Source organism: Miscanthus floridulus, chromosome 2 (genome assembly GCF_019320115.1).
Source record: "Miscanthus floridulus cultivar M001 chromosome 2, ASM1932011v1, whole genome shotgun sequence".
Taxonomy (NCBI): Eukaryota; Viridiplantae; Streptophyta; class Magnoliopsida; order Poales; family Poaceae; genus Miscanthus; species Miscanthus floridulus.
The window spans coordinates 11,350,783-11,375,118 of record NC_089581.1 but is presented as its reverse complement, the minus strand read 5'-3'; the positions used below and the strand labels follow the sequence as shown (position 1 = coordinate 11,375,118).

The following is a 24,336-nucleotide window of genomic DNA, read 5'->3' as shown; positions in this document are numbered from 1 at the left end:
GAATTCAGAGACGGAATCCAAGTCATTGGGTGGGCGAGACGGCATCCAAGGCACTTCATGGGTGGGCAAGACGGCATCCAAGGCACTTCATGGGTGGGCGAGATGGCATCCAATGCAAGTCATTGAATTCAGAGAGCCATCAGATGGCCCCTTGGTGTTTCATAGTAGAACCTTGATGGATAAGATACATGTGGCTAGTCCATCGTCACCTCATCATGGCGATAAGCGGGTAGACCACTTTATGCTCTTTGCAAAACACTTGTACCTAGGGAGAGTCCATCTAGTACATATCATGAGCAACACAAAAAGAAATAAAAAGGAAAAATGATAGAAGTACGTAATGCAAAAAGAGGTTCATAAGTATTTTCTCTCTTTTTGCGGTGGTTGCCTCTTCTAAATCTAAATGACAGATGTTACGCCCCAGAGTCCAAATGGCTCAGATTCACTCTACACGGTGAGTGAACCACACCTACCACCATCCCACTTACTCTTTCGTCCTTGCTTCGCGTAAAAGGGTTAACTGGCGGATGGTGGGATGGACTCTAGAAGCCTTATATGTTGGTTTAACCTATCATAAACAACTAAGGTGAGACTAAACCCTTCACAACATCTCATTAACATGCACATGGGTCACTATGGGACAAATTTCAAACTGGGCCGGATGTGACAACAGTAGCATTAAACCGTGTTTCACTGTTTTGATTTGAAACGTCAAATAAAGTCCATAACTTTTGATGTTTAATTTCATCAACAATTGGTCAAATTGTACATGTACATGTTTAACCTAGTGTACAAGAATTGCGCCAAAATCTGTATTCAAAAGAAATTTTAGACACTTACATTAATGGATCAAGCAACGGATAGTACATCCTCCATCATACCGAATCTTTAATGCTGTATCTAAAAAGGACGACCTGGCCATTTCTCCCCTTTATTTTTGGTTGAATACTCACTCAATATATTCAACCTACTAGTTCTATATATACGATCGATTTAACTTTGATTTCACCGAAGTGCATGGCATTGTAGATTTTGAAACGCCCACATCATGTACTTGCATTGTCTATATGTGAGGATTTTGCATATTTGTGTCGTGGTTTGGAATGAGCGGTATCAGAAAAGCAAACATGACAAGAACCTTGTGCATGACTCGTGGAGGGAACCTTACAGCTGGCGCGCTGCAAGTCACTTGGGAGCTTCTCCACCTCTCGGACACACAGATCTGAAAGAACGCAGAGGCCCTCATATTGCACATGCTGTACGGTACCCTCTGCATCCAATGGACTGGACGCCCTTCTTCCTAGGCGGGCCTTAGCAACCTTGCAGGTAGCTCAGGACCCTCAGGCCCTCCAATGAAACACGCATTTGGCGTTCAGCACTACTGTCTGAGGGACTTTGTCATGGAGCATGTGCGTGGACAAATTGCACTTTGCCGTAGAGACTGGAGTAATTAATATAATGGTTCTTTTATTTGTATCACACGCACTTTGACGAACAAGTGAAGAAATTAACGATAGAGGAGGAATAATCTGCAATATGCACTTGTTGTACCTGATTAAAAGATGAGAGCATCACCTATGTTTATCAAACATGACTCCGATCCCTACAGTCTCCACCTCGAGTATTCTTCCACCGAGATGCATGACGGGCACTGCATCCTTTGCATTGGATGAGGCTACATGCTGTACGTATGTGCTGCCATAATTGTCTCCGAATGGAGTGACGCAGATTCGAAACCAACTAAACACGCCTGTTCTCTGATAATTATTAATTTGAGTTTTAGTACTACTGAGCTCTTGACCTGTTTCCAGCTGGAAGCATATCCAACCGTGTGTACTGTGGCAGTCCTATCAGATGAAGACATGCATATATATCGAGATGAAGATGGGCGAGAGAGCACCCATTAAAACTAGGAGACCTTCAATGTTATTGTGTGATACAAGTATAATAATGTAAGGTATCCACCATCTCTCCGCCTTGCTGTCCACTATACACTCGCATGTGTCGTTGTAGTACTGTTACTTGGATTCTTGGATCTTGCCTGAAAATGCAGCATATATGCTAGAGCTTTGCTAGACACGCATATTATATTTTCATAGCTAACCAAGAGATGAACCACTCGAGAGAATGGAGATGGAAAGAATGTTGTTGCTTAATTGGGAATGGGCGGAATTAGGAAATCATATTCTGGAGCAAGTTTAGTTCCCTGGGTTAAGCCGAGCTAACAACAGTCACATGTGTGGGCGTGGCCATCAGGGATCGGTGGCTGAACAAACGCACCCAATAACCGGTTCCCATGGTACCGGTGGCATCGATCACACTGTCATGCCTCTCATAGCACGCGGGGACTCCAAGCTCTCGCCAGATGTACAAATGGATTGCAAATTTCCAACACCACATATATAGCCTGGTATTTTGACGTGGGTGTGCATGTTGCTCTACACCTCCTAGTAGCACATCACCTTCAGCCACTAGCTGTGGGGACATGTGCCACGACATTGCCCATGCATGGCAGTAGGTGCTAGTGTTTGGATTTTTGCATACATAAGGCCAGGTTCATTTGAGACATTATATTGTTTGGTAGCCTGTGCAAAGCAGGTAGACTTATATGCGTATTAACTGCGCGTGCATGCTCATGGTTGCATTTGCTGAGCTTGGCGCACGAGAAACGGGACTCTCCTGCGTTTCCAGCTCGAGTTGTACATACAGCTGCATGATCGGAACCTGTGGACCAAGCAACCAAATAAATCGAACTTGCATATATTGAGCCTGGGCACAATGGAGCTACATGTACCAGTGGGAGATTTATGACTGGGGTTCTATGCCTAAGGCTCTGAAAGAGCTTTCTGAATCCTGGTTACAGGGCAAGGGGCCCCTCCCAAACAAGCTGATCATGTTTACCTTTGCAGGTTTCGCCTGGGCTCTCTATGGATCACCAGGAATAAGATGGCGATCGAGAAAAAGTTTCCTAAAGCTCCCACTGATGTTGTGTATCTTGCATTATCCTTCATGCAGAAGTGGTGTATTTTGCTGAAGGAAAAGGACAGGGAGCTTGTGGAGAAGATCAAGGATGATATCATGGGATGGCTGAAAGGGTTCAAGCGTAGTGCTGTGATGCCTACTGACGTTATCGAAATCTGAAACTTGTTATAGGCGTGTAGCTTCTGTTTGTTCTTTTGGTTAAACTAGTGTTCCCAGTATTGTATCGGATCTTGCTTTCTTAAAAGCAGAGGTTTATCCTCCTTTCAAAAAAAAAAAAAGAGATACATGTAACCAATCACGCCCTAATTTGCCACGGGCTGTCATTAGTGCACGGTTTGTTTGTTTCTTTCTCTCCTTCTTTCTTTGTTTTTAGCTTTTTGAGACGAATCATGGCTCATGCATGGCCACATGGCACATGGCAGCAGCCGGTAGATTGAATGCAATTTGCCGGCCACATCACAGCAGAGCATTATTTGCAAATGTACTTCATCCACAGATGGGCACAAGCCTACCAGTACCCCACACATATATATGCAACGCATCCAACTTGTTCGATCATATATCCCCATGTATAGTAGTAACAGACAACCGACCTTGCATTGCCTCCATATATATTCTCAATTTGGACGAGAGGTTTCCTTTCCTAAGCTTCCTCATGGACTGCTTACATCGACTGAGACATGGAGAGCTGAAACGGTGTAGCATGCATGGGAATGGGTGGTGTTGGGAAAACGAGTTCTGCAGCGTAGCCATCTTTGTCGGAAATGTTTTGTAACTGCAGTACATAGGCTGCCATTGCCACCAAGGGTCCAGGCCTGAGCTAACGCAGATCTAGGTGGTCGAGCGATCGAGTATTGCATAGGGTACGGGCGGTGTTGGAAAAACGAGCTGTAAAGCCCGGCCAGCTAGCTCCGCGGGCAATGTGTGCCATTGTTGTGTAATTGCACGCACGGATGGTCTCTTCCTCTGGGTGAGATGGCATCGAAGTCATCCAAGGTTCTCCTCTGTCCTCTCATGGATTGCTCAGACATGCAAAGAAGTTTATGCTCTTTGGACCCATGGTCACCTCGTCGTGGCTCGCTCACATATTCGACAAAATAATGCACAAGTGAAATTGGCATTTGCCCTCCATCAATAGAGCACTTCTTGCTCTTTGCAAAACACCTCTAGCTAGGGAGAGTCCAAATGGACACTTACGGATGAACACAAGATAAATGAGAAAAAAGAAAAATAATTGCAGAAGGACGTTCAAGTTCTAAAGTATTTTCTTTTATATGCTAGCTTAGCTCTAACTAAAAAGGACATGCTGGCCATTTAATTTCTCCCCTTTTCATTTCATTACTTACTCTATTCATCCTGCTAGCTAGTTTCGTCTCTATATAAACTACCTTGCAGTGACAAGTGGCTCAGTACACGTTTTGAAAATGAGACCACGTATATCAGATAGTGTGTGTTCTGGAATTGGAATGAGCGGTACCAGGAATACAAATACGGCAAGAAGACATTCCAAGACCTGAAGGTGAACTTCGACAGGTGCATGGCGTCTGGGAAACCTAGTGGACACCAGCTGCAAGGCACGTGCGATACGTCAGACAGTGGGAGTGATCACCACTGCTGTCGAGGCCGTTTTGTACTGCACTACTGACACCAAATCTGCATCGTGAAGCTCCATGTCCATATGGTGACATACTGCGCAGCGCTGCCTCCCCGACAATGAGCATCGTTTGAGGCTAAATATGCGCACTCACACAATTAGTGGATTATTATTAGAGTGCAAAGATCAATGAATCAGAGGAAATTGGCGTTCTCTCCGTTGATATAACATATCACGCACTTTGTGAAACATTCACATTCATGAGTAACATCTAATAATGATTTTTAGGAACATAAGGGAAAATGAAAAATAGAATAGAATTACAGAAGTTTGTAGTTATTTTAAGGTGTTTGTTCATAATTAAGTTATTTTCAAGTTCATTTTAATTTAGCTCATGCCCTGAAAGAGAACTATCACTAGCATACTAATTTTCCCCGCTCTATCAACACTCTTGTCATTGATGCATGCCCTATTTTCATTTGAAAAGTGAAATTTAAAAACTTCGGATGAACAATTAGCCAAATTATATGAATGTTTAATTTAGTTTACTGAAATTGCACTGAAATCTATGTTCAAAATAAGAATTTTAACTCAATATATTCTTGAAAGTAAATATATTCTTGAAGACTTTTTTCTGAAAAAAGTAAGTTTATTAAAAAATGATTGGAGCCACCATGCATGGAGGGGTACTACTCGCTCTATTGTCAGTAATGTCTTTCACGCTAGCTCTACCTAAAAAAGGACGCAACCATTTCTTCCCATTTTAGTTTATTATTCACTCCATTCATCCTGCAGTAGTTTTCTTTCTATATATATACAACATTGAAGTTCATTGGGTCAGTATGCCTGTCTCGACAATGAGGCCACATCTATCAGATGTATGAGAGGAATGTATATATGTTTAGATTTGGAATGAGCGGTATCAGGAAAAAAAAAATATGAGACAGCGGAGCAAAGTCCGAGCTGCCGTTGAAGGAGATGAGAACACGCGGTTCTTTCATGCCTGATATATACAGTGTTCCCGGGCTAACAAGATTCAGATCCTAACACGAAGGATTGGAGATATCTAGACATGAGCAGGAGAGGCTAACATGATTTGCCCCTTGTGAGTTGCTGAGTGCCCCTTGTATATAAATACAGTATATATCAGCATATCATGTTAGCCTCCAGTGTGAGTTGCTGAGTGCCCCTTGTATATAGATGGCCACGAGAATGTGCAACATATTTTGTCTTCCCACCAACTCGATCTCGTCGTATAGCTAGATATTTTGACAGTAGAGAGGCAACGACCAGCTTGCATTGTGCAATCTCTTGCCGTAGCACATCCCCAGGAAAGAGAGTCCATATATATGATATAAACAAACAAGTCAAGATTACTAGCTAGCAAACGCTCATGAGCAGTTAGGTTACCACAAGAACACACATGCATCCTCGTTTCCATGTCCTATAATTCCTGGGTATGCTGTGCTAGCCATGGTGTGCGCATCTCTTTGGGAGCGAGGGGCATCAGGACAACGAAAAGCACATCACTTCATTTCCATGGCGCCATCTGTAGGGGTGTCAGATGGTTCATGCGTGGCTGCAACTTGGTCCACAGCTTGTGCAAGAGCTGCTCAGTGCAGATAACTTGGTCCGAGCTCCCAGTTCCATGTCCTCCCTGACCTCCTCCTCTGCACGTGGTAGATGGCGCCTCAATCCAATGGAGAACGGGAGGGTGCACTCATTCAGATAATTTGTAAGTTGTACACCAGATAGATTAGCATGTGCTCTGTGAGATTTGAGATTTGACTTTTGACGAATTTAAATTGTACACAAGGTTACATTTATAAATTTTATTTGATCATGATAAACTTTATAAATTGCCAAATTAAATAGGTTAACATACACCTTGGAAGGAGAAGGAAAATGGCCACAACAATCAAGTAGGGCTTTATTTGCAATCTTCTATAGTACTAAGGGAGCTTTGCATTACTCAGAAGCTGACTGTTCATCAGCAACAATTACAGTTATGTGTTCTGGAAGGGAGATCAAAGACATCTCTAACCAACGGATTGGATGCGCTCGGCTGTGGGGCGGTCGTGGGGCCAGGTGTCGCAGTCACTCCGCCAGGGTGCCTCTCTTCTCAAGGCTGCATGTCGTCGCTTGGCCAGGGTGCCTGCTCTCCTCTCACGGCTACGAAACACAACTGCCCGATGGAGACCACGAGACGCAACTGCAGCCGATGGATACGCAACTGCAGGCGCATCAGAGCAAGCCTTACATCCTACTTTTTAGATCGATTAGAGCAACTCCAGCAAGATCCCTACTTGAGCCCCTATAGCTAAATATGGGGGCTCAAGTCAAAAATCCAACTCCAGCAGGGCTCCTACTACGGACCCCAAATTTATGTGGGCACCCAAATCCTCTCACCAGACCCCATTTTGGTTGGGCCAACAAACCGGCCCCCATCCGTGTGGGCGCTGCAACTCTCCCTCCGGTGGCTTCCTCCGACGAGCGTCGCGGTGTCCCGGTGCGGCAGTGAGCACCGGCGGCGCGACTCCCTCTCCTCCCTCGCGCGGAAGCGAGATCGAGCACCGGCGGCGCGGCTCCTCTCCCTCCGGTGGCTTCCTCCGACGAGCTCCGTGCAACCAGATCCACGGAAGGCAGGGACGGAGGGCTCGCCGGCTCCTCCCCTTCGCGCTGCGCCCCTTCTCCTCCACCCGGGCATGCGCAAGCTCGAGCGCGCGCCCCCTGCCATGGCGTCTGCGACCTTTCCTCCCCGGCGTCGGCCCCTTCTCCTCCGCCGCCGCCATGTGCGCGCGGGCCCGCTGCTCCGCCATGCGGCCCTCCCTCTACTCCGCCGTGCGGGCTCGGTACCCTCTGCTTGGCCGCACGAGCTCGGCCCTCGTAGCCCTGCCGGCACAGGCGAGCGCTCGTTCTGCACGCGTCATGGTATGTGGGGTGGATTTCAGGAGAAGAAGATAGATTTGACCCAATGACAAGTGGGCCCCTTATGTCATTGTCTACTAATATGGATTTGGGGGGCCTTCGTTTTGAGGCTACTGCTGGAGTAGAAGCACAAATTTGGACCAACAAAAATAGGGATAGACACCCAAATATAAAATGGGGGCTCTAATTTGAGGGCTACTGCTGAAGTTGCTCTTATAGCTTATTTATAATTAATAAAAATAATGTTACATTTTTATAATTAATATATAGCTTATTTATCTTTCTCACTAAGTTTCTTGCTCTTTCTTTCATCTTAGTATTTGGCGTGGTTATAGCCCATTATTATATTTGCTCTCGTGCATCCGAGCCTGCAACTATGCGCCGTCGGTGGAGTGCATGCAGCTACAGTGCATACTGCTTTGCAGGTGAAGGGACAGGTTGCCCCGTCAAATCACCTAACCCCTAACCATGTATGTATTGTATGTATATTTATTTTTTTAGTAGGAGCAGATTACATGTTATTGTATTATATTTTACTACTTTTGTTTGAGTGTAATTTCTATGTTTAATTGGTGTAAATTGATTATTCATAAATAGGAATGCATGGTCAGAATTACTCGAATTGCTATCTGATGTTTTTTTTTGTTTTTTTCTGATTTCTGTATGTTTTATTTTGTTCCACTTTAAATTTTCTAATTTGGCTTCCATAAAATAATCTTTTTTTTTCTTTTTTTGAATGTGTATGTTTAATTTGGTTCGTCTTTGAAATTTTTCAATTTGGCTTCTATAGAAATGATCTGGTTATTTTTCTACATTTTTTATTTGTTGTTTGTTTGTTTTATTTGCTTTTTCTTTAAACTTCTTTCAATTTGCACTTCATAGTAATTATCTGGTATTTTTTGTTATTTTATTATTTAATTTTTGTATTTATTTGATATATTTTACTTGTATCGTTAGATTTAGATCGAGGGGTTATAGGAATCGAGTGATGGCTGAGATATGAACATTTGATTGTGTTTGTTTGTTGGAATCGAGTAATTTTAAGGGCTGTGGCACTCGGGCGTCACCTCTCCCTAAAACACTCGAATGTCCAGTAGATACTCCCTCTCTTTAGCATCCATATCGCAGATGGAAAGCACACGACCCAGCCCCGGAATCAAATCCCCGCAGCAGCAGCCTCGCCGCAGCCACATACCCAAAAGCAGGCGGCGACCCCACAAAATCCGAGCGCCCGCGCCGACGCGGCCACGCCGGATGCCCCGGCGCCAATCCACGGCGCCCAGCTCACTCCCCCTTATCCCCGCCTCACCCACACGCGCCGCGCCTCCTTATCCCGAGCGCGTTTCTTCCTTGATCCCAATGCGCCATCCCGAACACCCTGCCAATAAGCTCGTCTCTTTCTCGCCAGCTCCAGCTCCACGCCGGACGCAGCAGCAGCAGCAGCAGCAGCAGAGATGGCCGCCCTCGCCGCCTCCTCCACGGCCGCCTTCGCCGCGAAGCCGCGCCTCCCGCGGGCGCGCCTCTCCGTGGCCTGCTCCGCCACCGGCGGCGACAGCAACGGCAGCTCCAACAGCAGCGTGTCGCTCGCGTACTCCGTGAAGACGTTCTCGGCCGCGCTGGCGCTGTCGTCGGTGCTGCTGTCCTCGGCCGCCACCTCCCCACCGCCCGCGGCCGCCGACATCGCGGGCCTGACCCCGTGCAAGGAGTCCAAGGCGTTCGCGAAGCGCGAGAAGAACTCGATCAAGAAGCTGACGGCGTCGCTCAAGAAGTACGCGCCCGACAGCGCGCCGGCGCTCGCCATCAACGCCACCATCGAGAAGACGAAGCGGCGGTTCGAGAACTACGGCAAGTTCGGCCTGCTCTGCGGCGCCGACGGCCTGCCGCACCTCATCGTGAGCGGCGATCAGCGGCACTGGGGCGAGTTCATCACCCCCGGGCTGCTCTTCCTCTACATCGCCGGGTGGATCGGGTGGGTCGGCAGGAGCTACCTCATCGCCATCAGCGGCGAGAAGAAGCCCGCCATGAGGGAGATCATCATCGACGTCGAGCTCGCCACACGCCTCCTCCCCAGGGGGTTCATCTGGCCCGTTGCGGCATACCGCGAGCTCATCAACGGAGACCTCGTCGTCGACGACAAGGACGTCGGCTACTACTAACTGCTTGCTGCACCTGCTTGCACATCGCTGCTGGCGAGGCAAGGCTGGATCCATGGCTAGCTCTTGAACAGCTTTGTTTCTTGATTGTTGATTACTAATAATAATGGAAGATTAATGTGCCTTGTGATCTTGTGTTTTGCAGTTGGGCACTTGGGCAGTACGTACGTGGGGAAAGATCGATGGCTTTTGGTGTAGGAGCTGGTAGGAGCAATGCAAGTGATTTGTTGTACTTAAACAAACTGGATGAAGCCTTGTATAATTGAACAGTACCTCTATCTCTCGTGTGTATTCGCCTTCTTGAAAATTCTTGAGAATGATTACAGTTTGCATTGCGTTGCCGCAAGTGTTAAATTACCATCAGTGCAGAGGCATACTAAGTTCCGGTTAGTGCACAAGTTTGCACAGAATTAGCTCAAGTGCACGACTAGAGGGAAGTACCGAGCTGTTAGATTACTAGACAAAGCTGATTTCGGTGTTGGATACAATCTCAAAGTTACTGCCTTCACTCGCAACGAAAAACAAAACAACTCCGTTACAAATTACTGCCTACATATAATTCAGCTACGTGTACTAGCAACATTATTAATAGGGAAAATTGGTATTATAGCATCGAAAGATCACGGGATTCAGAAAATACCACAAAAAAAACTCCGTTATATAAAATACCACTAAAAGATGCAACTGTTATCTGAAACTAGCATTCCTAGTCACGTTGAAGGTAAACATCAGCGTTGTCGATTCCCGTCTATCTAAAGGCAAAAATAAATCCAACTCCCAGCCGCTGGCAAGATGTAGTGCTCGTCGGCGAAGAGCTGCGATGGGTACACGCTGATGGACGATGCATGCTCCACTAGGCCCCAGCCGCGGGGGAGGCCTGGCCTTGGCGCGCCTCACGGCCGCCTTCCGCGTGGCGAGGAAGACGGACACGTCGGCGAGCGTTGCGGCGGCGATGGCGCTGGCCACAGGCCTGACCTTGGCCTTGCTGCCGCCGCGCGCCTAGACGGGCACGATGCCCACGGTCAGCACCTGGTTCTGGCAGAACAAGGCGGTTGCCGCTCATTACGACACTGGCCACCTTCGGTCCGAGCTGCGCTCAGGTCCAGAGATGTTGTTGCGCGCGAGCACCAGCGACTACAGCGACCCCATGTCCCTGACGGACTCCAGCAGCGCACCCTGCAGTGAGTTGTTCCGGAGGCATCAATGCTAGACGTCCTGGGCAGCGGAGGCACGCTGGCGCCAGGCCCCATGATGTGGAGCTGCGTCACGCTGTTGTCGTAGCACTCGACGAAGGCGGAGGCGGTCTTGTAGCCCCCGCTGTAGCAGAAGTCGGTGTTGTAACTGTTGTTGGCCCAAGTGCGGAGCACCGGCGGGTAGCTGAGCAGGTGTTGGATCTGGTCTGGTGCAGCACCCATGCCTGCGATGACTGCAGCTCTTTGGCACTACAGAAACCATTTTTAGGGGCGACTCGTAACCCTTTTAGGGGCGGTTTAGACAGCCGCCCCTACCGAACCGTCTCTACAAATCATGTATTTGTAGGGGCAGTTCTCAGGCCGCCCCTACAAATCGATTTGTAGGGGCGGCTCGTATTATCAGCCGCCCCTACAAATAGATTTGTAGGGGCGGCTGTAGTACTAGCCGCCTCTATAATATCTGTTTGTAGGGGCGGTTCAATCTAGAACCGCCCCTACAGTACGTTTTCCCGCAAAAAAATTCAAATTTACAATTCAAATTCGACCAGAACACTATTTGTTTCCACGTATTCCATCCAGCGTTCGCGTTGCCGAACGCCCCGCGACCAATGTTCCGAACCGTGTTCGCGTTGCCGAACGCCCCGCGACCAGCGTTCCGAACCCCTTAGACTACAAGCACAAGAGTATTATATAAACTACAATTACAAGTCCAATTCACAAGAATATATACAATCAATCATTAAATATACAAATTATATACACATTGTTATCAACGTCCTAGAGCTAGCCTTTCAATCTCACGAAGGTGTTGGTACTGAGGATTTCTACCTAAGTCAGACTCTCGGTCATGGTAGGCGCATTTGACGTGTACAATTTGGTCCAATATAAAGTTACAAAGGTCGCCGACGAGCTCTAAGAGTTGGTCATTCTTGTATGGGTCTCTTTTCATTCCTTTCGCTTCTTTCCACTACAAGAGAACAAGTTTTGGTTTAGTATTTCATACCATGTACGAAGTTTTTATACTACGGATGAAGAGGTTCAAACTTACCCTTAAGGGGTGTCTGCTGTAGGCACCGGTGTTACTCATCATAGAACATATATAGTATCCACAATGTACACTCCCAAGCTTCTGTTTGGGGCACTATGTGTTTTGCATATGAAAATGTTAAGTAATGCTTTTGACAGCCATATAATGGAGTACTAAAGAAGTAAGTTACACTTACCGCACATAGTGTTTTTATAGCCAGCTTTTCCTTCCTTGCTGGATCATGTCTTCCATGATGATTAGTGACATAGAATCTAAATGCCATGTTCGAATTATTTTAGCAAATACAACTTGTTAGTATCTAAAAGTGAACATTACAAGTATGTATACAAACATATAAGCTAATGAGGATTGTCGATATGTATACGTCTTGAGAATCGATATGAAGTCTTTGTATGTCACCGGGTCTCTATCTATTGAATCAAAGACCCATGCCATGCTCCTCCCGACATGGACGGCTATACAAATCCAGTGGTTGCTGCATGGATTTAATCATAGAACTAGATAAGCTCTTTTGCATCGAATAAAATATATCGAACAAAGCTTTAAGTATAGAGTTGAACTTACTCGAAGTTGTATGGTAGCTATATAGTAGAGTGTTGTTGGAGAGTTTTGAAAGCTAGGGCAATGTATGCCGCAACCTTAAGGGACTCTTCCTTTAGTTTCACCGTACGGATGTGCTCTTTCTCCCGAAAAGTCTTTGCAGCAGCTAGCTCTTTAGCATCCAGTTTCCACTATTTAGGGTAATTAAAATTTGTTTGGGCTATAGCTTGAGGGTCTAGATACCCGGCTTTCACACTTGGCATTTGTTTGACAATGTGCACTTACATTCTACAAATTACGGCGTGGGTTAGTTACAACAAAATTCAAAGATTACATTCATGTCATATCGGGAGGACAAGGACTTATAGGCACCACATGCGAATTAGATTCATCTCCATTTCTTCCAGGTGAAAGCATGTGTGCATGTCATTGAAGTCAAAGACAATTTTCTCGACTGGGCTTCCAATTGTGCCAGTGGGGAAGCATGCTTGTATGAGGTCTATGCTCGTTGGGAGAACACGCAAGTACAAATCATGGAACCTTCTCATTCCAAGTGGTAGGCGCTGGATGTCCTAGTTTGGTAGGAAGGGCTTACCTCTTTCATATGTTTTCGAACAATCCTGTGACCATTTGATGGCATCAACATTTGGATACTTCTTTGTAATTTGGTGGAGTTTGCTAGTGACGGCCTCCTCAGAACCCCGTGATGGGACTTTTTTAACTTGGTTCTCAGGCTTGAACTGGTCATGGGAATATCACTTGGACACCGACGAGACGTCTTTCATCGGAACATAAACTGGCCTTATGGTGATTGGATGCTTCTTTCGAAGTTCCCATTCAGGCACATCCTCATCTTCTTGTGCATCACCTTCTTTAGGAGGCACTCGTTGTTCATGTATCGGTTGTGCTTGTTGAGAAGACTGTGGCATCTCATCATGCACTTGCTCGATATGAGCTGGAGAAGGTTGTGATATCTCATCAGGCACATGCTCTCTAGGAGGTAGGATAGAATGTGGCATCTTAGGAATGTGATGGTCATGAGACAGTGAAAATATCTCCCCGACCTCAACAACTTTCTCCAAATTTGGGAGAGGGGGAGGCGGCGAAGAAGCAGTCAATATAATGTCCTGTTTGTGCCAGAGGATAAACTGCCCCATAACGTCTCCAAGTAACACCAGCCCCTCGGGAGTTGCGTAGTCTATCCTCCACTGCATGAACTCGGGCTTCACGGTATGCACCTCGACCCTAGTATAGTCTGGCGATATCTTATTATTGTGGTGTAAGCCACCAGGAGGATGTACCACACCCATTGCCACCTCCATCACAGTGTTCTGCCGGCCGCTGAGAAACACCAAGGTGCAACTAGTTGGTTCCCGTATGCGATCGACGGGGGTTGTGGCTGTAGTGGAACCTTGGCCGCTAGGAACTTTCAAAGGGCTGCCAACTAATGCTAGTTCTCCCGGCGGTGTCACTAATATACGTGGCTCCATAGACAGTCCTTGCTCCTCCAGCGCCTTCGCAACTAGAGCCTTTACTTGGAGCTCAAGATTATTCTCCTAGTCTCTGCCATATTTCTTGTACATGTGCCTGTCCTCTTCGAATCCTTGCTTCCAGGTCGTCCTTTTCCCTAGTCCCCTGGTGCGGCCTATGTGCTCCTTGTTTCCCAAGCCAAGGCTAAGCTCATCCCTCTCTCTGGAAGGATTGAATGAGTCATTCTCCTTGTCTTCAGCATATTTCAGTATCCTTGATACTGCCTCTTGGGTCTTCGGCTTATCAAACTAAAGATTACTGCCGGATGATTCTGTACTCCTCGTATATATCCAATTCCTTGAGCGTACCTTCAAATTTGTTACATCGATATTCCCAGCAGTTGCGGCCTCTTCGTCCATCTTCCTAAATAGCTCTTCCTTGGCATAGTAGCCACCGGGGCCTAGATGATGGTGGTGTTTGTTCCTCTTCGCTAGCTCGGTGTTATGGGCACTGAGCTCCAATGCCTCCGGTGAAGTCTTTTGAGCCACGAGCTCCTCCCATTGACTAGGAGTTATTTTGCCGAACTCGTTGAAGGAAGTTAACCCTTTTTGGATATACTTTGTGTTGAGCTTCGACCTCCAATGTCGGAATGACTCTCCCATCATCCTAAAAGCATTTTTTACCAGTTCATGCTTACCCTCCGGAAATCTAAAATTAAGCTTCAGCTGCCTATCCCATAGTTCATTCTTTTTATTCTCTGGTACCTCTTTCCAGTTAGGGATTGTTGGGTTTAATTTATCTCTTACTAGGGCCCCGATCGCATTACGGAATCGTTCTCTTAATTCCTTCGGCTCAAGGATCTCCCTTGCTGGCCCGACCTCTGTTATCACATAGCATGCCTTATCTGGATATAGATTTCCTTTTCTATCCCCTCATTTCCTCTTAGGCTTGGTAGTCATGGTTGTGTTTTGAGGTTGTGGAGCAGAGGCATCGTGATCCGTCTATGTGGTTGTTGCCTCTACTCTTCTTTCCTCTACTCCATCTTGTCCAACGAGATGTCATGGACATCGACGTCGTCTTTTCTAAGTTTTAGGAGGGACCTGTATATATGACAGGTCAAAGTGTTAGCAGAGGTAACACAACCAAAGCTTTAGCAAAATTTATAAGCTAAGGCTTTTTCCCTACCTCCTCGTTTGGGTCAAAATCCTTATCCAAATCTTCCTCTGTTGGCCTCCTTATGGCTTCACATGGGAAAGAATCATCGAGACTTTCATATCCCTCTTCTGAGTCATCATCATCATCATCGTCATCCTCTTCTTCTTCGCCTTTAGCAGCCTCTCATGTTCTTCCTTCTGCTCCCCTTCCTCCTCGTCACACTGCTCCTGAGTAAGCATCACTTCTATATCCTTTTCTAACTCATTATCGAACTGCTCCTGAGTTAGCTGGTCCTCTAGTACTTGCTCCTCATAGGTTGGCTGCTCATCATGCTCGAGGCATCGGGCTGCACTGTCTGGTGTCCATGATATTATTTCAAGCTTTGTTCTAATAGATGCAAGAAAGTGTGCTTTAGGTATGCTCGGGGCATTGGGCTGCACTGTCTGGTAGATAGAAGACAGAAGATAATAAGTAGCAATAGTAGTAAGTAGAGAGAGGAGTAGTAGAAGTAGCAAGTAGTAGTAGGAGCAGCTGGCCAGCAGCCACCAAGTACTAGGAGCAGACAGCAAGTACAGAGAAGATTAGTAGCCACCAGCCACATAGTAAGAGAGAATAGTAGTAGAGAGTAGAGACTATGGAGTAGTAGAGCAGTAGTAGGACAACAAGTAGTAGTAATAAGAGTTGTAGGAGACCAACCAGCGGCCAGCAGCCATAGTTAGGAAAGCAGTAGCAGTTAGGAGAAGATAATAAGTAGCAGTAGTAGTAAGTAGAGAGAGGAGGAGGATAGCCAGCAAGCAATGAAAATAAAAATCAACTATCTAAGTTCCTAAGAAAAAGGTTTCAAAACATAAGAGACTAATAGTTATTATAGAAAGACAACTATCTATGTTCCCAAGAAAAAAGGTGTACTTTGAAGTTTTCATTTTAACAAACTGGAAGAGAAACCAGCAATGTGACAGGTAGCTACGTAGAACTTTCATGTACATGTAGAACTACCAAAAAATGTGTGAACTTATAGTCCATTAAATTAAGTAGGAAAGTTGAATTTGTAGTTATTTACAGGCCTAGTTATACAGAAGGTTGAACCAGATGCCAAATTTGGAAATTAAACAAGTTGAGGTTTTTTTCTCACAAGAACACCAAGCTGTAGTGGCTTATAAAAATGACAAGCCACAGACTGCTCTAGCCACACAACACTATGGAAAGGGTAGCAGTTCATAATGATGATGCTAGTGATACAATGTATAATACATTGTTAAAGCACGCTAGAACAATTCCTGCGAATGTGCCAGTTGGCAACTAGTTCATGGTATAATGTACTGCATCTAACAAAGAGAGGAAATTGAAGTAAAGACTGATTAATTGAATACATGTTAAATTCAAGAGCAAGCACATATGTCACTGGTACATGGGCAAATCAATTATTCCAGACAATAGTTCAAAACATATCACAGCAATGAAAAATAGCAAGGCTAACAGTAAAAAATGCGAGGCTAGGTGCAGTGCAAAGAGTGCTACAAAGGCAAACATTAACACCAGGATGTCATGCCAACTACATGAGAGATGCCTTGTGCCCTCTACACACATGAGAACCTGTCCCTACGGTAAATAGTTCTACAGCTGGGTCACATGAGATGGCAATGTCGAAGACAGTTACCAAAAGCACCCTTATCATGCTTCAAACATAGCTCTGTTTTTCGTAATATCATTTATTCTTTGGCCAAACTCTGCCTACAGGACACAGAATAGGCATGATACACAAAAAATCATTTACCCAAATCTTCCCCTCTCCTCTACACATTCTTCAGAGAACTCCCCAAATACTACCCACCTAGACAATTTACATGCTGCAATGATAAAAGTAAGGTGTAGAACAGCTTTGGTGGCCAAATTCTGCCAGTGGGTCGCCTCAATGCCTAGGTGCATGCCGTTTTTTGGTCGCCTCAATGCCGGTGCCCAAATGCCTCAATGTTAAGAAAGACTGCACTCGCAATAAATATAAAAATTTGGTGCATGTCGTGTAATCCCCCACTGCAAAACATTAGGTTTAACTTATATGTTCAAGTAAGAGCTTAAAAATGGAACACCACCTGAGGCACCTCAACATTTCAATGTTTTACACAATATCATTAGAATGTGCACACTGTTAGATGTTGCTTGATTTAATATAAACTGAATTATTTTTTGTGACAATTACTAGCTTGCTTCAATAGATAAGCTCAAACAAAACACAGAACTGGTGCTTAGGTCATGCCGCATGCATAAAAACATTAACGTCAAAGTTGTTGATTAGTGACTGTGAGAGATTGAGTTTCCTAAGTTTCCAAAGACAACTAAGATATTTTACAAAATCACAGACAAAAGGTTTGGGTCATATGGATGGGAAAAAAACTAGGATGTAAAGAGCAATCAGCGAAACTGAATATTCATTAACATTGTTATCTCAAGGAACCTAGAAGAAGTGAAGAACGCCAATGCAACTTTTGCATCCATACAGCACTGTTCATTACTATTCCACATGATTTCATAGCACTATCCCCCTTTGAGAGAATTTCATGCTCCTAATACTACATAACAGTACAAAGGATGGACAACCAAAAAAAGAGGATAAAATTCAGGCTTTATTAATTTCAAAATCAACCATCTATCTACTAGGGGAAACTATCCATAACCAAAAAAAAGGAAGGCATTTTGTTGTGGCATAATTTAGCACTGATCCAAAACATTAGCCAATGCAACTTGCCGCAGCACTCATATACAAAGAAAAACAAATAGATTTAAATTCAACACATCCATTCGATGCCACCAAGGAGAACATGCCCAACGAACTGGCCATGATGATGAGACGTCACTACTGTTGATTGAGCCATTGAAGGAAAAACAAAAAAAATGGTGCAAAGAGCTGGAAGAAAGCATCAGCACACTCACCGGAGAGCTCAGGAATGAGTGCGGACGCTGGTGGAGGTGCGCGGATGCCGGAGAGCACGGGAAGGAGTGTGGACGCCGATGGAGGTGCACGGAGGCCGCTCGCCATTTGAGGTGTGGACGGTAGGGAAGGAGTGCGGACGCTGAAGAGCTCGGGCACCGTGGCCGCTCGCCGCGGGAGGGAGCACGGACGGCCGACGCACCTAGGCCATGGGAGGGCGGGGAGTAGGCCCACGGCACCTCATGGTCGGAAACCCTAGCGCCACCGACCGGGTGTGGGGAGGGGGCGCGCGGGAGCGGGAAGGGGACGCAGGCGTCGGGAGAGGTCCGGGGGTGTGGAGAGGGGGCGTGGGCGTCGGGAGAGGTCCGGGAGGCGGCGGCGGCGGGACGCCGGGGAAGGAGTGGGCAGCTTGACGGCGTCGGAGGAAGAAGAGAGCGCCCTACAGGTTTTCACCCGTGCGTCCTTGTATTTATACTCAAGCAGATTTCTAGGGGCGGTTCCTGATCCAGCCGCCCCTACAAATGCATTTGTAGGGGCGGTTCCTCATCCAACCGCCCCTACAAATATTTTCTATTTTTTTTAAATTATTAATTCTCTATTTTTTATATCACAAAAACATAAAGTAATATAAAAACAATTGTATATATGCATAAATATAATGTTTTGTATTTTTCTATATATGCATAAATATATATAAAAACAATTGTAGTCAAAACAATATAGAAAACAAAAAAAACAAAAATTAAAATTTTGAATTTTAAAACTTCGACTACAATTTTATGACATTAAATGAAATAAAATGAAAATATAGTAAACATAAAAGTTGTATAACTCATCAACATGTACAACTTTTATTTTGGTCATCTTATCATGTGACTTTGTTTAAACGATTCAAAATTTGAAATTCAAACAATTTCAACTTGAAATAATATTTTGAAAGAATAAATGATTTCAGATGAAAAACTCATGAATACCAAAGTTGTAGAACTCATCAATATGTACAACTTTTATGTTGATCATATTTTTATTTGACCAAATTTGAACTGTTAAAATTTTGAATTTCAATAAATATCAACTTCAAACAAGATTTTGAAACCTTATATGATTTCAATAATAAAAGTCATGAACATAAAAGTTGTTGAACTCATCACTTTCTACAACTTTTATTTTGGTCACTTCTTTATGTCATAAAGTATTAGTAAACAATGTTCACAAATTCACATATGACTCATAGTTTTATGAACTATACGAGAAACATGTTGATTTGTGAACAATGTTTACTATCACTTTGTCAGATGAAGAAAAGATCAAAATAAAAGTTGTAGATCTTGATGAGTTATACAACTTTGGTATTCATCACTTTTTCAGCTGAAATCATCTAATGGTTGAAAATCTCATTCGAAGTTGTCATTTTTTTAAATTTGAAAATTTGAAGTGCTCAAACTTTGTCAAATGAAAAGGATGACCAAATCAACACACTAACTTGAGAGAGCATGATTTTAGAAAATTTTAGGGAAAAACCATCACATTTGGAGTTAGTATGAGGGAGAAAGACTAGTTACAAATTTTACCCATAGATTAAAAAGAAAAATCACAATTATTCATGATGATCAATGATGAACAAGTGTGATTTCTCTCTTTAATCTGTGGCTGAAACTTGTAACTAGTTTTTCTCTCTCGTACTAACTCGAAATGTGATTGTTTTTTCCTAAACTTTTCTAAAATCATGCTCCATCATTTTAGTCTAGTCATCTATCTTTGTCACTAATTTTAAACAATTCAAATTTTGAATTTCAGAAAATAACAGCTTTAAACCTGATTTTCAAACACTAAATGATTTCAGCTGTAAATGTGATGAATATAAAAGTTGTATAACTCATCAAGACCTTCTACTTTTATTTTGGTCATTTCTTCATTTCATAAAGTGTTAAGTGAATTCATAAAGTTTTAGTAGTAATAGATTGGATGTTCAAATAGATTCATCTGGATGTTGCAAAGGGTAGTCTCACACACATGCATAAATGTAGTCTCACACATATACAAAAATATGTAGTCTTACACACATACATAAATATATAGTCTCACACGCATGCATAAATAAAGTCTTATAAACACACACTTACACAAACACTCCACGTTCAACAACTAGCTAGCCCGCTGTAACGACTTTCCCCTTGACACCTTTTTGTTCCCATGGCAATATGTCTTTAGGTAGGTTCTTTTTCACAACACTGATCTTCTTAGGAAAGTCTATGAATAGCGGCATCTCATCGTAGTTATTGTAAGCTTCAACATCGTCCATGCCATCAACTCCAATAATGTGTTGTTTCCTGGAGGCAACCACGTGCTTTGTCTTCTTCTTTGGGGGGAGGTAACTTTGTGGGTCAGACATATAGAAAACTTGTGTGACACGTGAAGCGAGCACCCAAGGGTCATCTTGGTAGCCTAGATTCTCGAGGTCTAGGACTCTCAATTCGATCTCGTTCAGTTGGTGTTGTTTGATCCAGCGACATTGAAATAGGGCCACCGTTATATCCCTTCCATAATAAAGTTCCCATATTTCTTCAATGATGCCAATGTATTGGATCTTTCGTCCCAATCCATCGAGAGCCTCTATTCGAACATCGCTGTTTTGGTTCACATATTTACTATCCTTTGCGTGGGTATAGTACGTATACCCATTGATGCCATAAGCATTCCAAGATGTCACTTGTCTCGATGGCCCCTCCGCCAACCTACTGATGGTAATAGAGTCTATGGTTTCTCTAGGCGGTATGTTTTGGTCCTTCAACCATGTAGTTAGTCATTACTTGTGTTGTTTCATGACCTAATCATCCAAACGACCATTTCTCTCTGCCATAATGATAGCCAAGTGTTCATCAATCTACAGTTGCATCAGTTGTGTACTCTAATGCGCTCGACTCACCTCTTTGTAATCATGGTCGATGAACACTTTTCTACCACTGGTGCCCTTCCCAGCCAGCCTACCCTTGTGACGAGAATCGGGTTTACCAATCCCTTTCTGTACTTTTAGGTACTCTTGACAGCACTCAACGACATCTTCAGTACTGTAACCCTCTATCATGGAGCCCTTTGGGTATGCTCGATTATGCATGTATTGACTTATAATCGATATGAACCGCTCGTAGGATCACATTTCATGCAAGTAGCAACGGCCCAGTGCCTATATCTGATGAACCATGTGAATCATGAGATGTGGCATTATATATATAAAAAAGTAGGAGGTAAACACATCTCCAGTTGGTTTTGTGTCTCCACCACAAATTTATGTAGGTCACTCAGCTCTTGCTTGCCAATCGTCTTCTGTGAGATCTTTGAAAAGAAGTAGCACATGCGGGTGATGGTCATTTTCAAGAACTCTGGCTTTATAGCCCTAATTGCAATAGGTAGAAACACTGTCAGCATCACATGCAATCATGAGCCTTATAGTGTGTTGTAACATGGCCTCCGAGAGTGGCAGAGACCTACGTGGCCAGCAGTTCGCAAAGACGTCTCTGACCAACTACCTAAGCAAAGGCCCAGCTACCACGCCTCCAGACCTAGGAAAGATGATGGTTTTTCAGACTGTGCTTGTAGGACGCTGCCGGTAACCCTGGCACAGCCTCCGCCCAGTTAGCTCATAGGCGTCTCTAGGCGGAGGGGGCAGAGGCCGCCCCACTGCAAGGCTAATCAAGTGCCAACGTTACCTATGTGTGTGTGCAGGTAACTAGAGGAAGGCGCTCGTGGACGGCGTGGGCGCGCCGGTTCGGCCTCCGCTCGTAGGGGCAGAGACCCAAGCTGGAGGACGGCAATACTGGGCATCGGGGGTCAGCAGCCTTGGTGTCCCAGAGGCAGAGACCTATGGCAGAGGCTTAAAGGCCCTTCACCAAATCATGAGGCCCGATAGGGCAGAGACCGACGGTGGAGGTCCAAAGGCCCATCACCGAATCCTAAGGCCTGATGGGCTGGTTGATCGCGTAGGCCCAGTACCTGAGGGTGGCAAGACAAGATTACCCCCGAGACAAAAGGTGAGTAGTGGAATATTCTGAGAATGTACTGTAGCAGTTGAAGGGTACTATTGTAAACTCTATAAAAGTGGTAGTTGAGCCCTATAATTAGGGAACACTTGTAACAGTACGGGAGGTTGGAGAATGAATTAATGAAACCTTAGTTTTCCGTGCCATTTCCCTACATGCCTGCTTGTCGTGTCTGTTTCCCGAGCCTCCACCTGAGGGCAATGCTTGGCAGGCGGAGGCCTCTACCTCCTCCACTCTGTCTGAGACCGCAAGTCTCAACATTGGCGCCCACCGTGGTTTGGCCAAGGCAAACCAACGATGGCAGGGAAAAGAAAAACCACCACCAGAGCAGCAATGACCACGGGTCAGAGAGGAAGTCCTAGGCGCACCACTCATAGCACCTACGCAACCTCGCCAGCGGAGGATGACACCAGAGCAGATGCCTAGGGTCAACCACCGGAACCCCAAGATCTAGAGATTCAAGATCCGGAGGCCCAACCAAATTTAGGCACAACACTCGACCAAGAACTGCAACAGTTGCAAGCACAGTTGCAAAGAGTGCAACAAGAAAGGGACAGAATGGTAGCAGCATTCGTAGCTAATCAACAAGCTACTCAAGCATCAGCACAAGCAGCAGAAATAAGGCAACAGTTGGCAGTCCTACATGTTGAGATGCTAAGTATGCAGCATGCAGTACCAGCGTCAACCTCCGCAATCCTAGCCTCTGCAGCAACACCAACTGCAACAATACCTCCGCCAGTGATCAGCCCGACCACGATGCCATCTCAGGTGATGCGGAGGCCTATCGATCCCAAGTCCCCACTCTCTGAAGGCATACAACAATCGCCATGGCCAACGGCGTACAAGCCAATCACACTACCAAAGTTCAACGGAAAGACAGACCCCCATCAGTTCATTATGAGTTATGAGGCAGCAGTAGCCTCCGCCGGTGGAGACAACGCCATCCTGGCAAAGTCATTTGTTATTGCTACCGAAGGTGACGCGTTGGCTTGGTATTTCATGCTCAAACCAAGCACGGTCTATTCTTGGGAAAACCTCCGGGACAAGATATTGGAAAATTTCAAGGGGCTAATAGCACAGTCGCTGACATCCATAGATCTATTCCAGTGCAAGCAAATACAGGGAGAGACACTACACGACTACTTCTAGAAATTCGTGCAACTAAAGGCGAAGGCACCAGACGTCCTAGACGAGATCACCATTGAAGCAGCGATCAAAGGCCTCTGAATCGGGCTGTTCGCAGCACACCTAGCAAGAAAGAAACCAACTTATATACAGCAGTTGTATGATGAGTTCGAGAAATACTACAGATCAGACAATGACCTACGGAAAAGGCTGGAGGAGCAGGGTCAAAATAGACAGCAAAATAGCAGCAAAAACTCCCAGAAGAGCTATACGAACCAGAATGCATCAAATCATAAACCAGGCCAGGGGCAAGTGCTCAGCATCGAGGGTCAACCTTACCCTGAACAAGGGCAACTGGCAGCGCTAGTAGGGCCAGAGACCCAGACCAGGAACCAAGGTCTGTAAGGTTACCAAGGCAAAAACTGGAACAAAAACCAAAAGCAGAAACAACGCAGGCCATATTACGTTTTTCACGGTGAAAGCGCAGGGCACAGCACCAAAGATTGTCCGGAGACAAAAGAGACACAGGAAAGGATGAAGAACAAGCAGACTGTCCAACCTCCGACACAGCAGAACGCAAGAGAGGTCAACACCACCTACACAACTAGCCACCAGCAGTACTGCCCAATGTACCCAGCGCTAAACGCAAACCAAATACATCCCTCCACACTAGCCTCTGCCTATTACCCAAACTTCCTACCAATATGGCGGTCAGTGCCTTTACAGTAGCCTCCAGCGGGTAACTACAGGTCGAAGGCAAGCCTGACCTACATAAACCCCAAACCTCCCCACATAACCTACCTCAAAACAAACCAACCGCCACAAAACCAAAGCAGGTTCGAGCATCCACCGCAACAGCAGCAACTACCTCCGCCGCCACCTCACAACCAACCCCCAACACCAAAAAATGAGCCAAACCCAGAAAACCAAGTCAACCCTCATGGAGCACTACCAACAATAGGCATGATACTACCAATTGCCGGAGGATCATCAATGGAGTTTCAAATGAAAAAGCAGAAAAAGGATCACCTCCGCCTGGTAAACAACGTAGCAGTCCAAGGCCCAGCAAAATACACAGATTGGTCTAGAGTCCCAATCACCTTCATAGAAGATCTCTAGTTAGAAAGCTACCCTCACACAGACGCAATGGTAATCAAGACAAACATAGCAGCATAGGAGATAAGC

The 24,336-nt window shown here is 45.2% G+C and overlaps 2 protein-coding genes across 2 annotated transcripts in view; both read left to right on the top strand.

Annotated features, from left to right (window-relative positions):
- LOC136537923 (dolichol-phosphate mannose synthase subunit 3-like) overlaps positions 1–24,336 on the top strand; it is a 282,016-nt gene that overhangs the window by 167,916 nt on the left and 89,764 nt on the right. The gene's annotated exons all lie outside the window — the stretch shown is intronic.
- On the top strand, positions 8,849–10,014 carry LOC136537922 (photosystem I reaction center subunit III, chloroplastic-like). The gene is made up of 2 exons (XM_066529899.1): positions 8,849–9,698; positions 9,803–10,014. Exon 1 carries the CDS (start codon positions 8,959–8,961, stop codon positions 9,658–9,660), a length of 702 nt encoding a protein of 233 aa, XP_066385996.1. The 5' UTR covers positions 8,849–8,958; the 3' UTR covers positions 9,661–9,698; positions 9,803–10,014.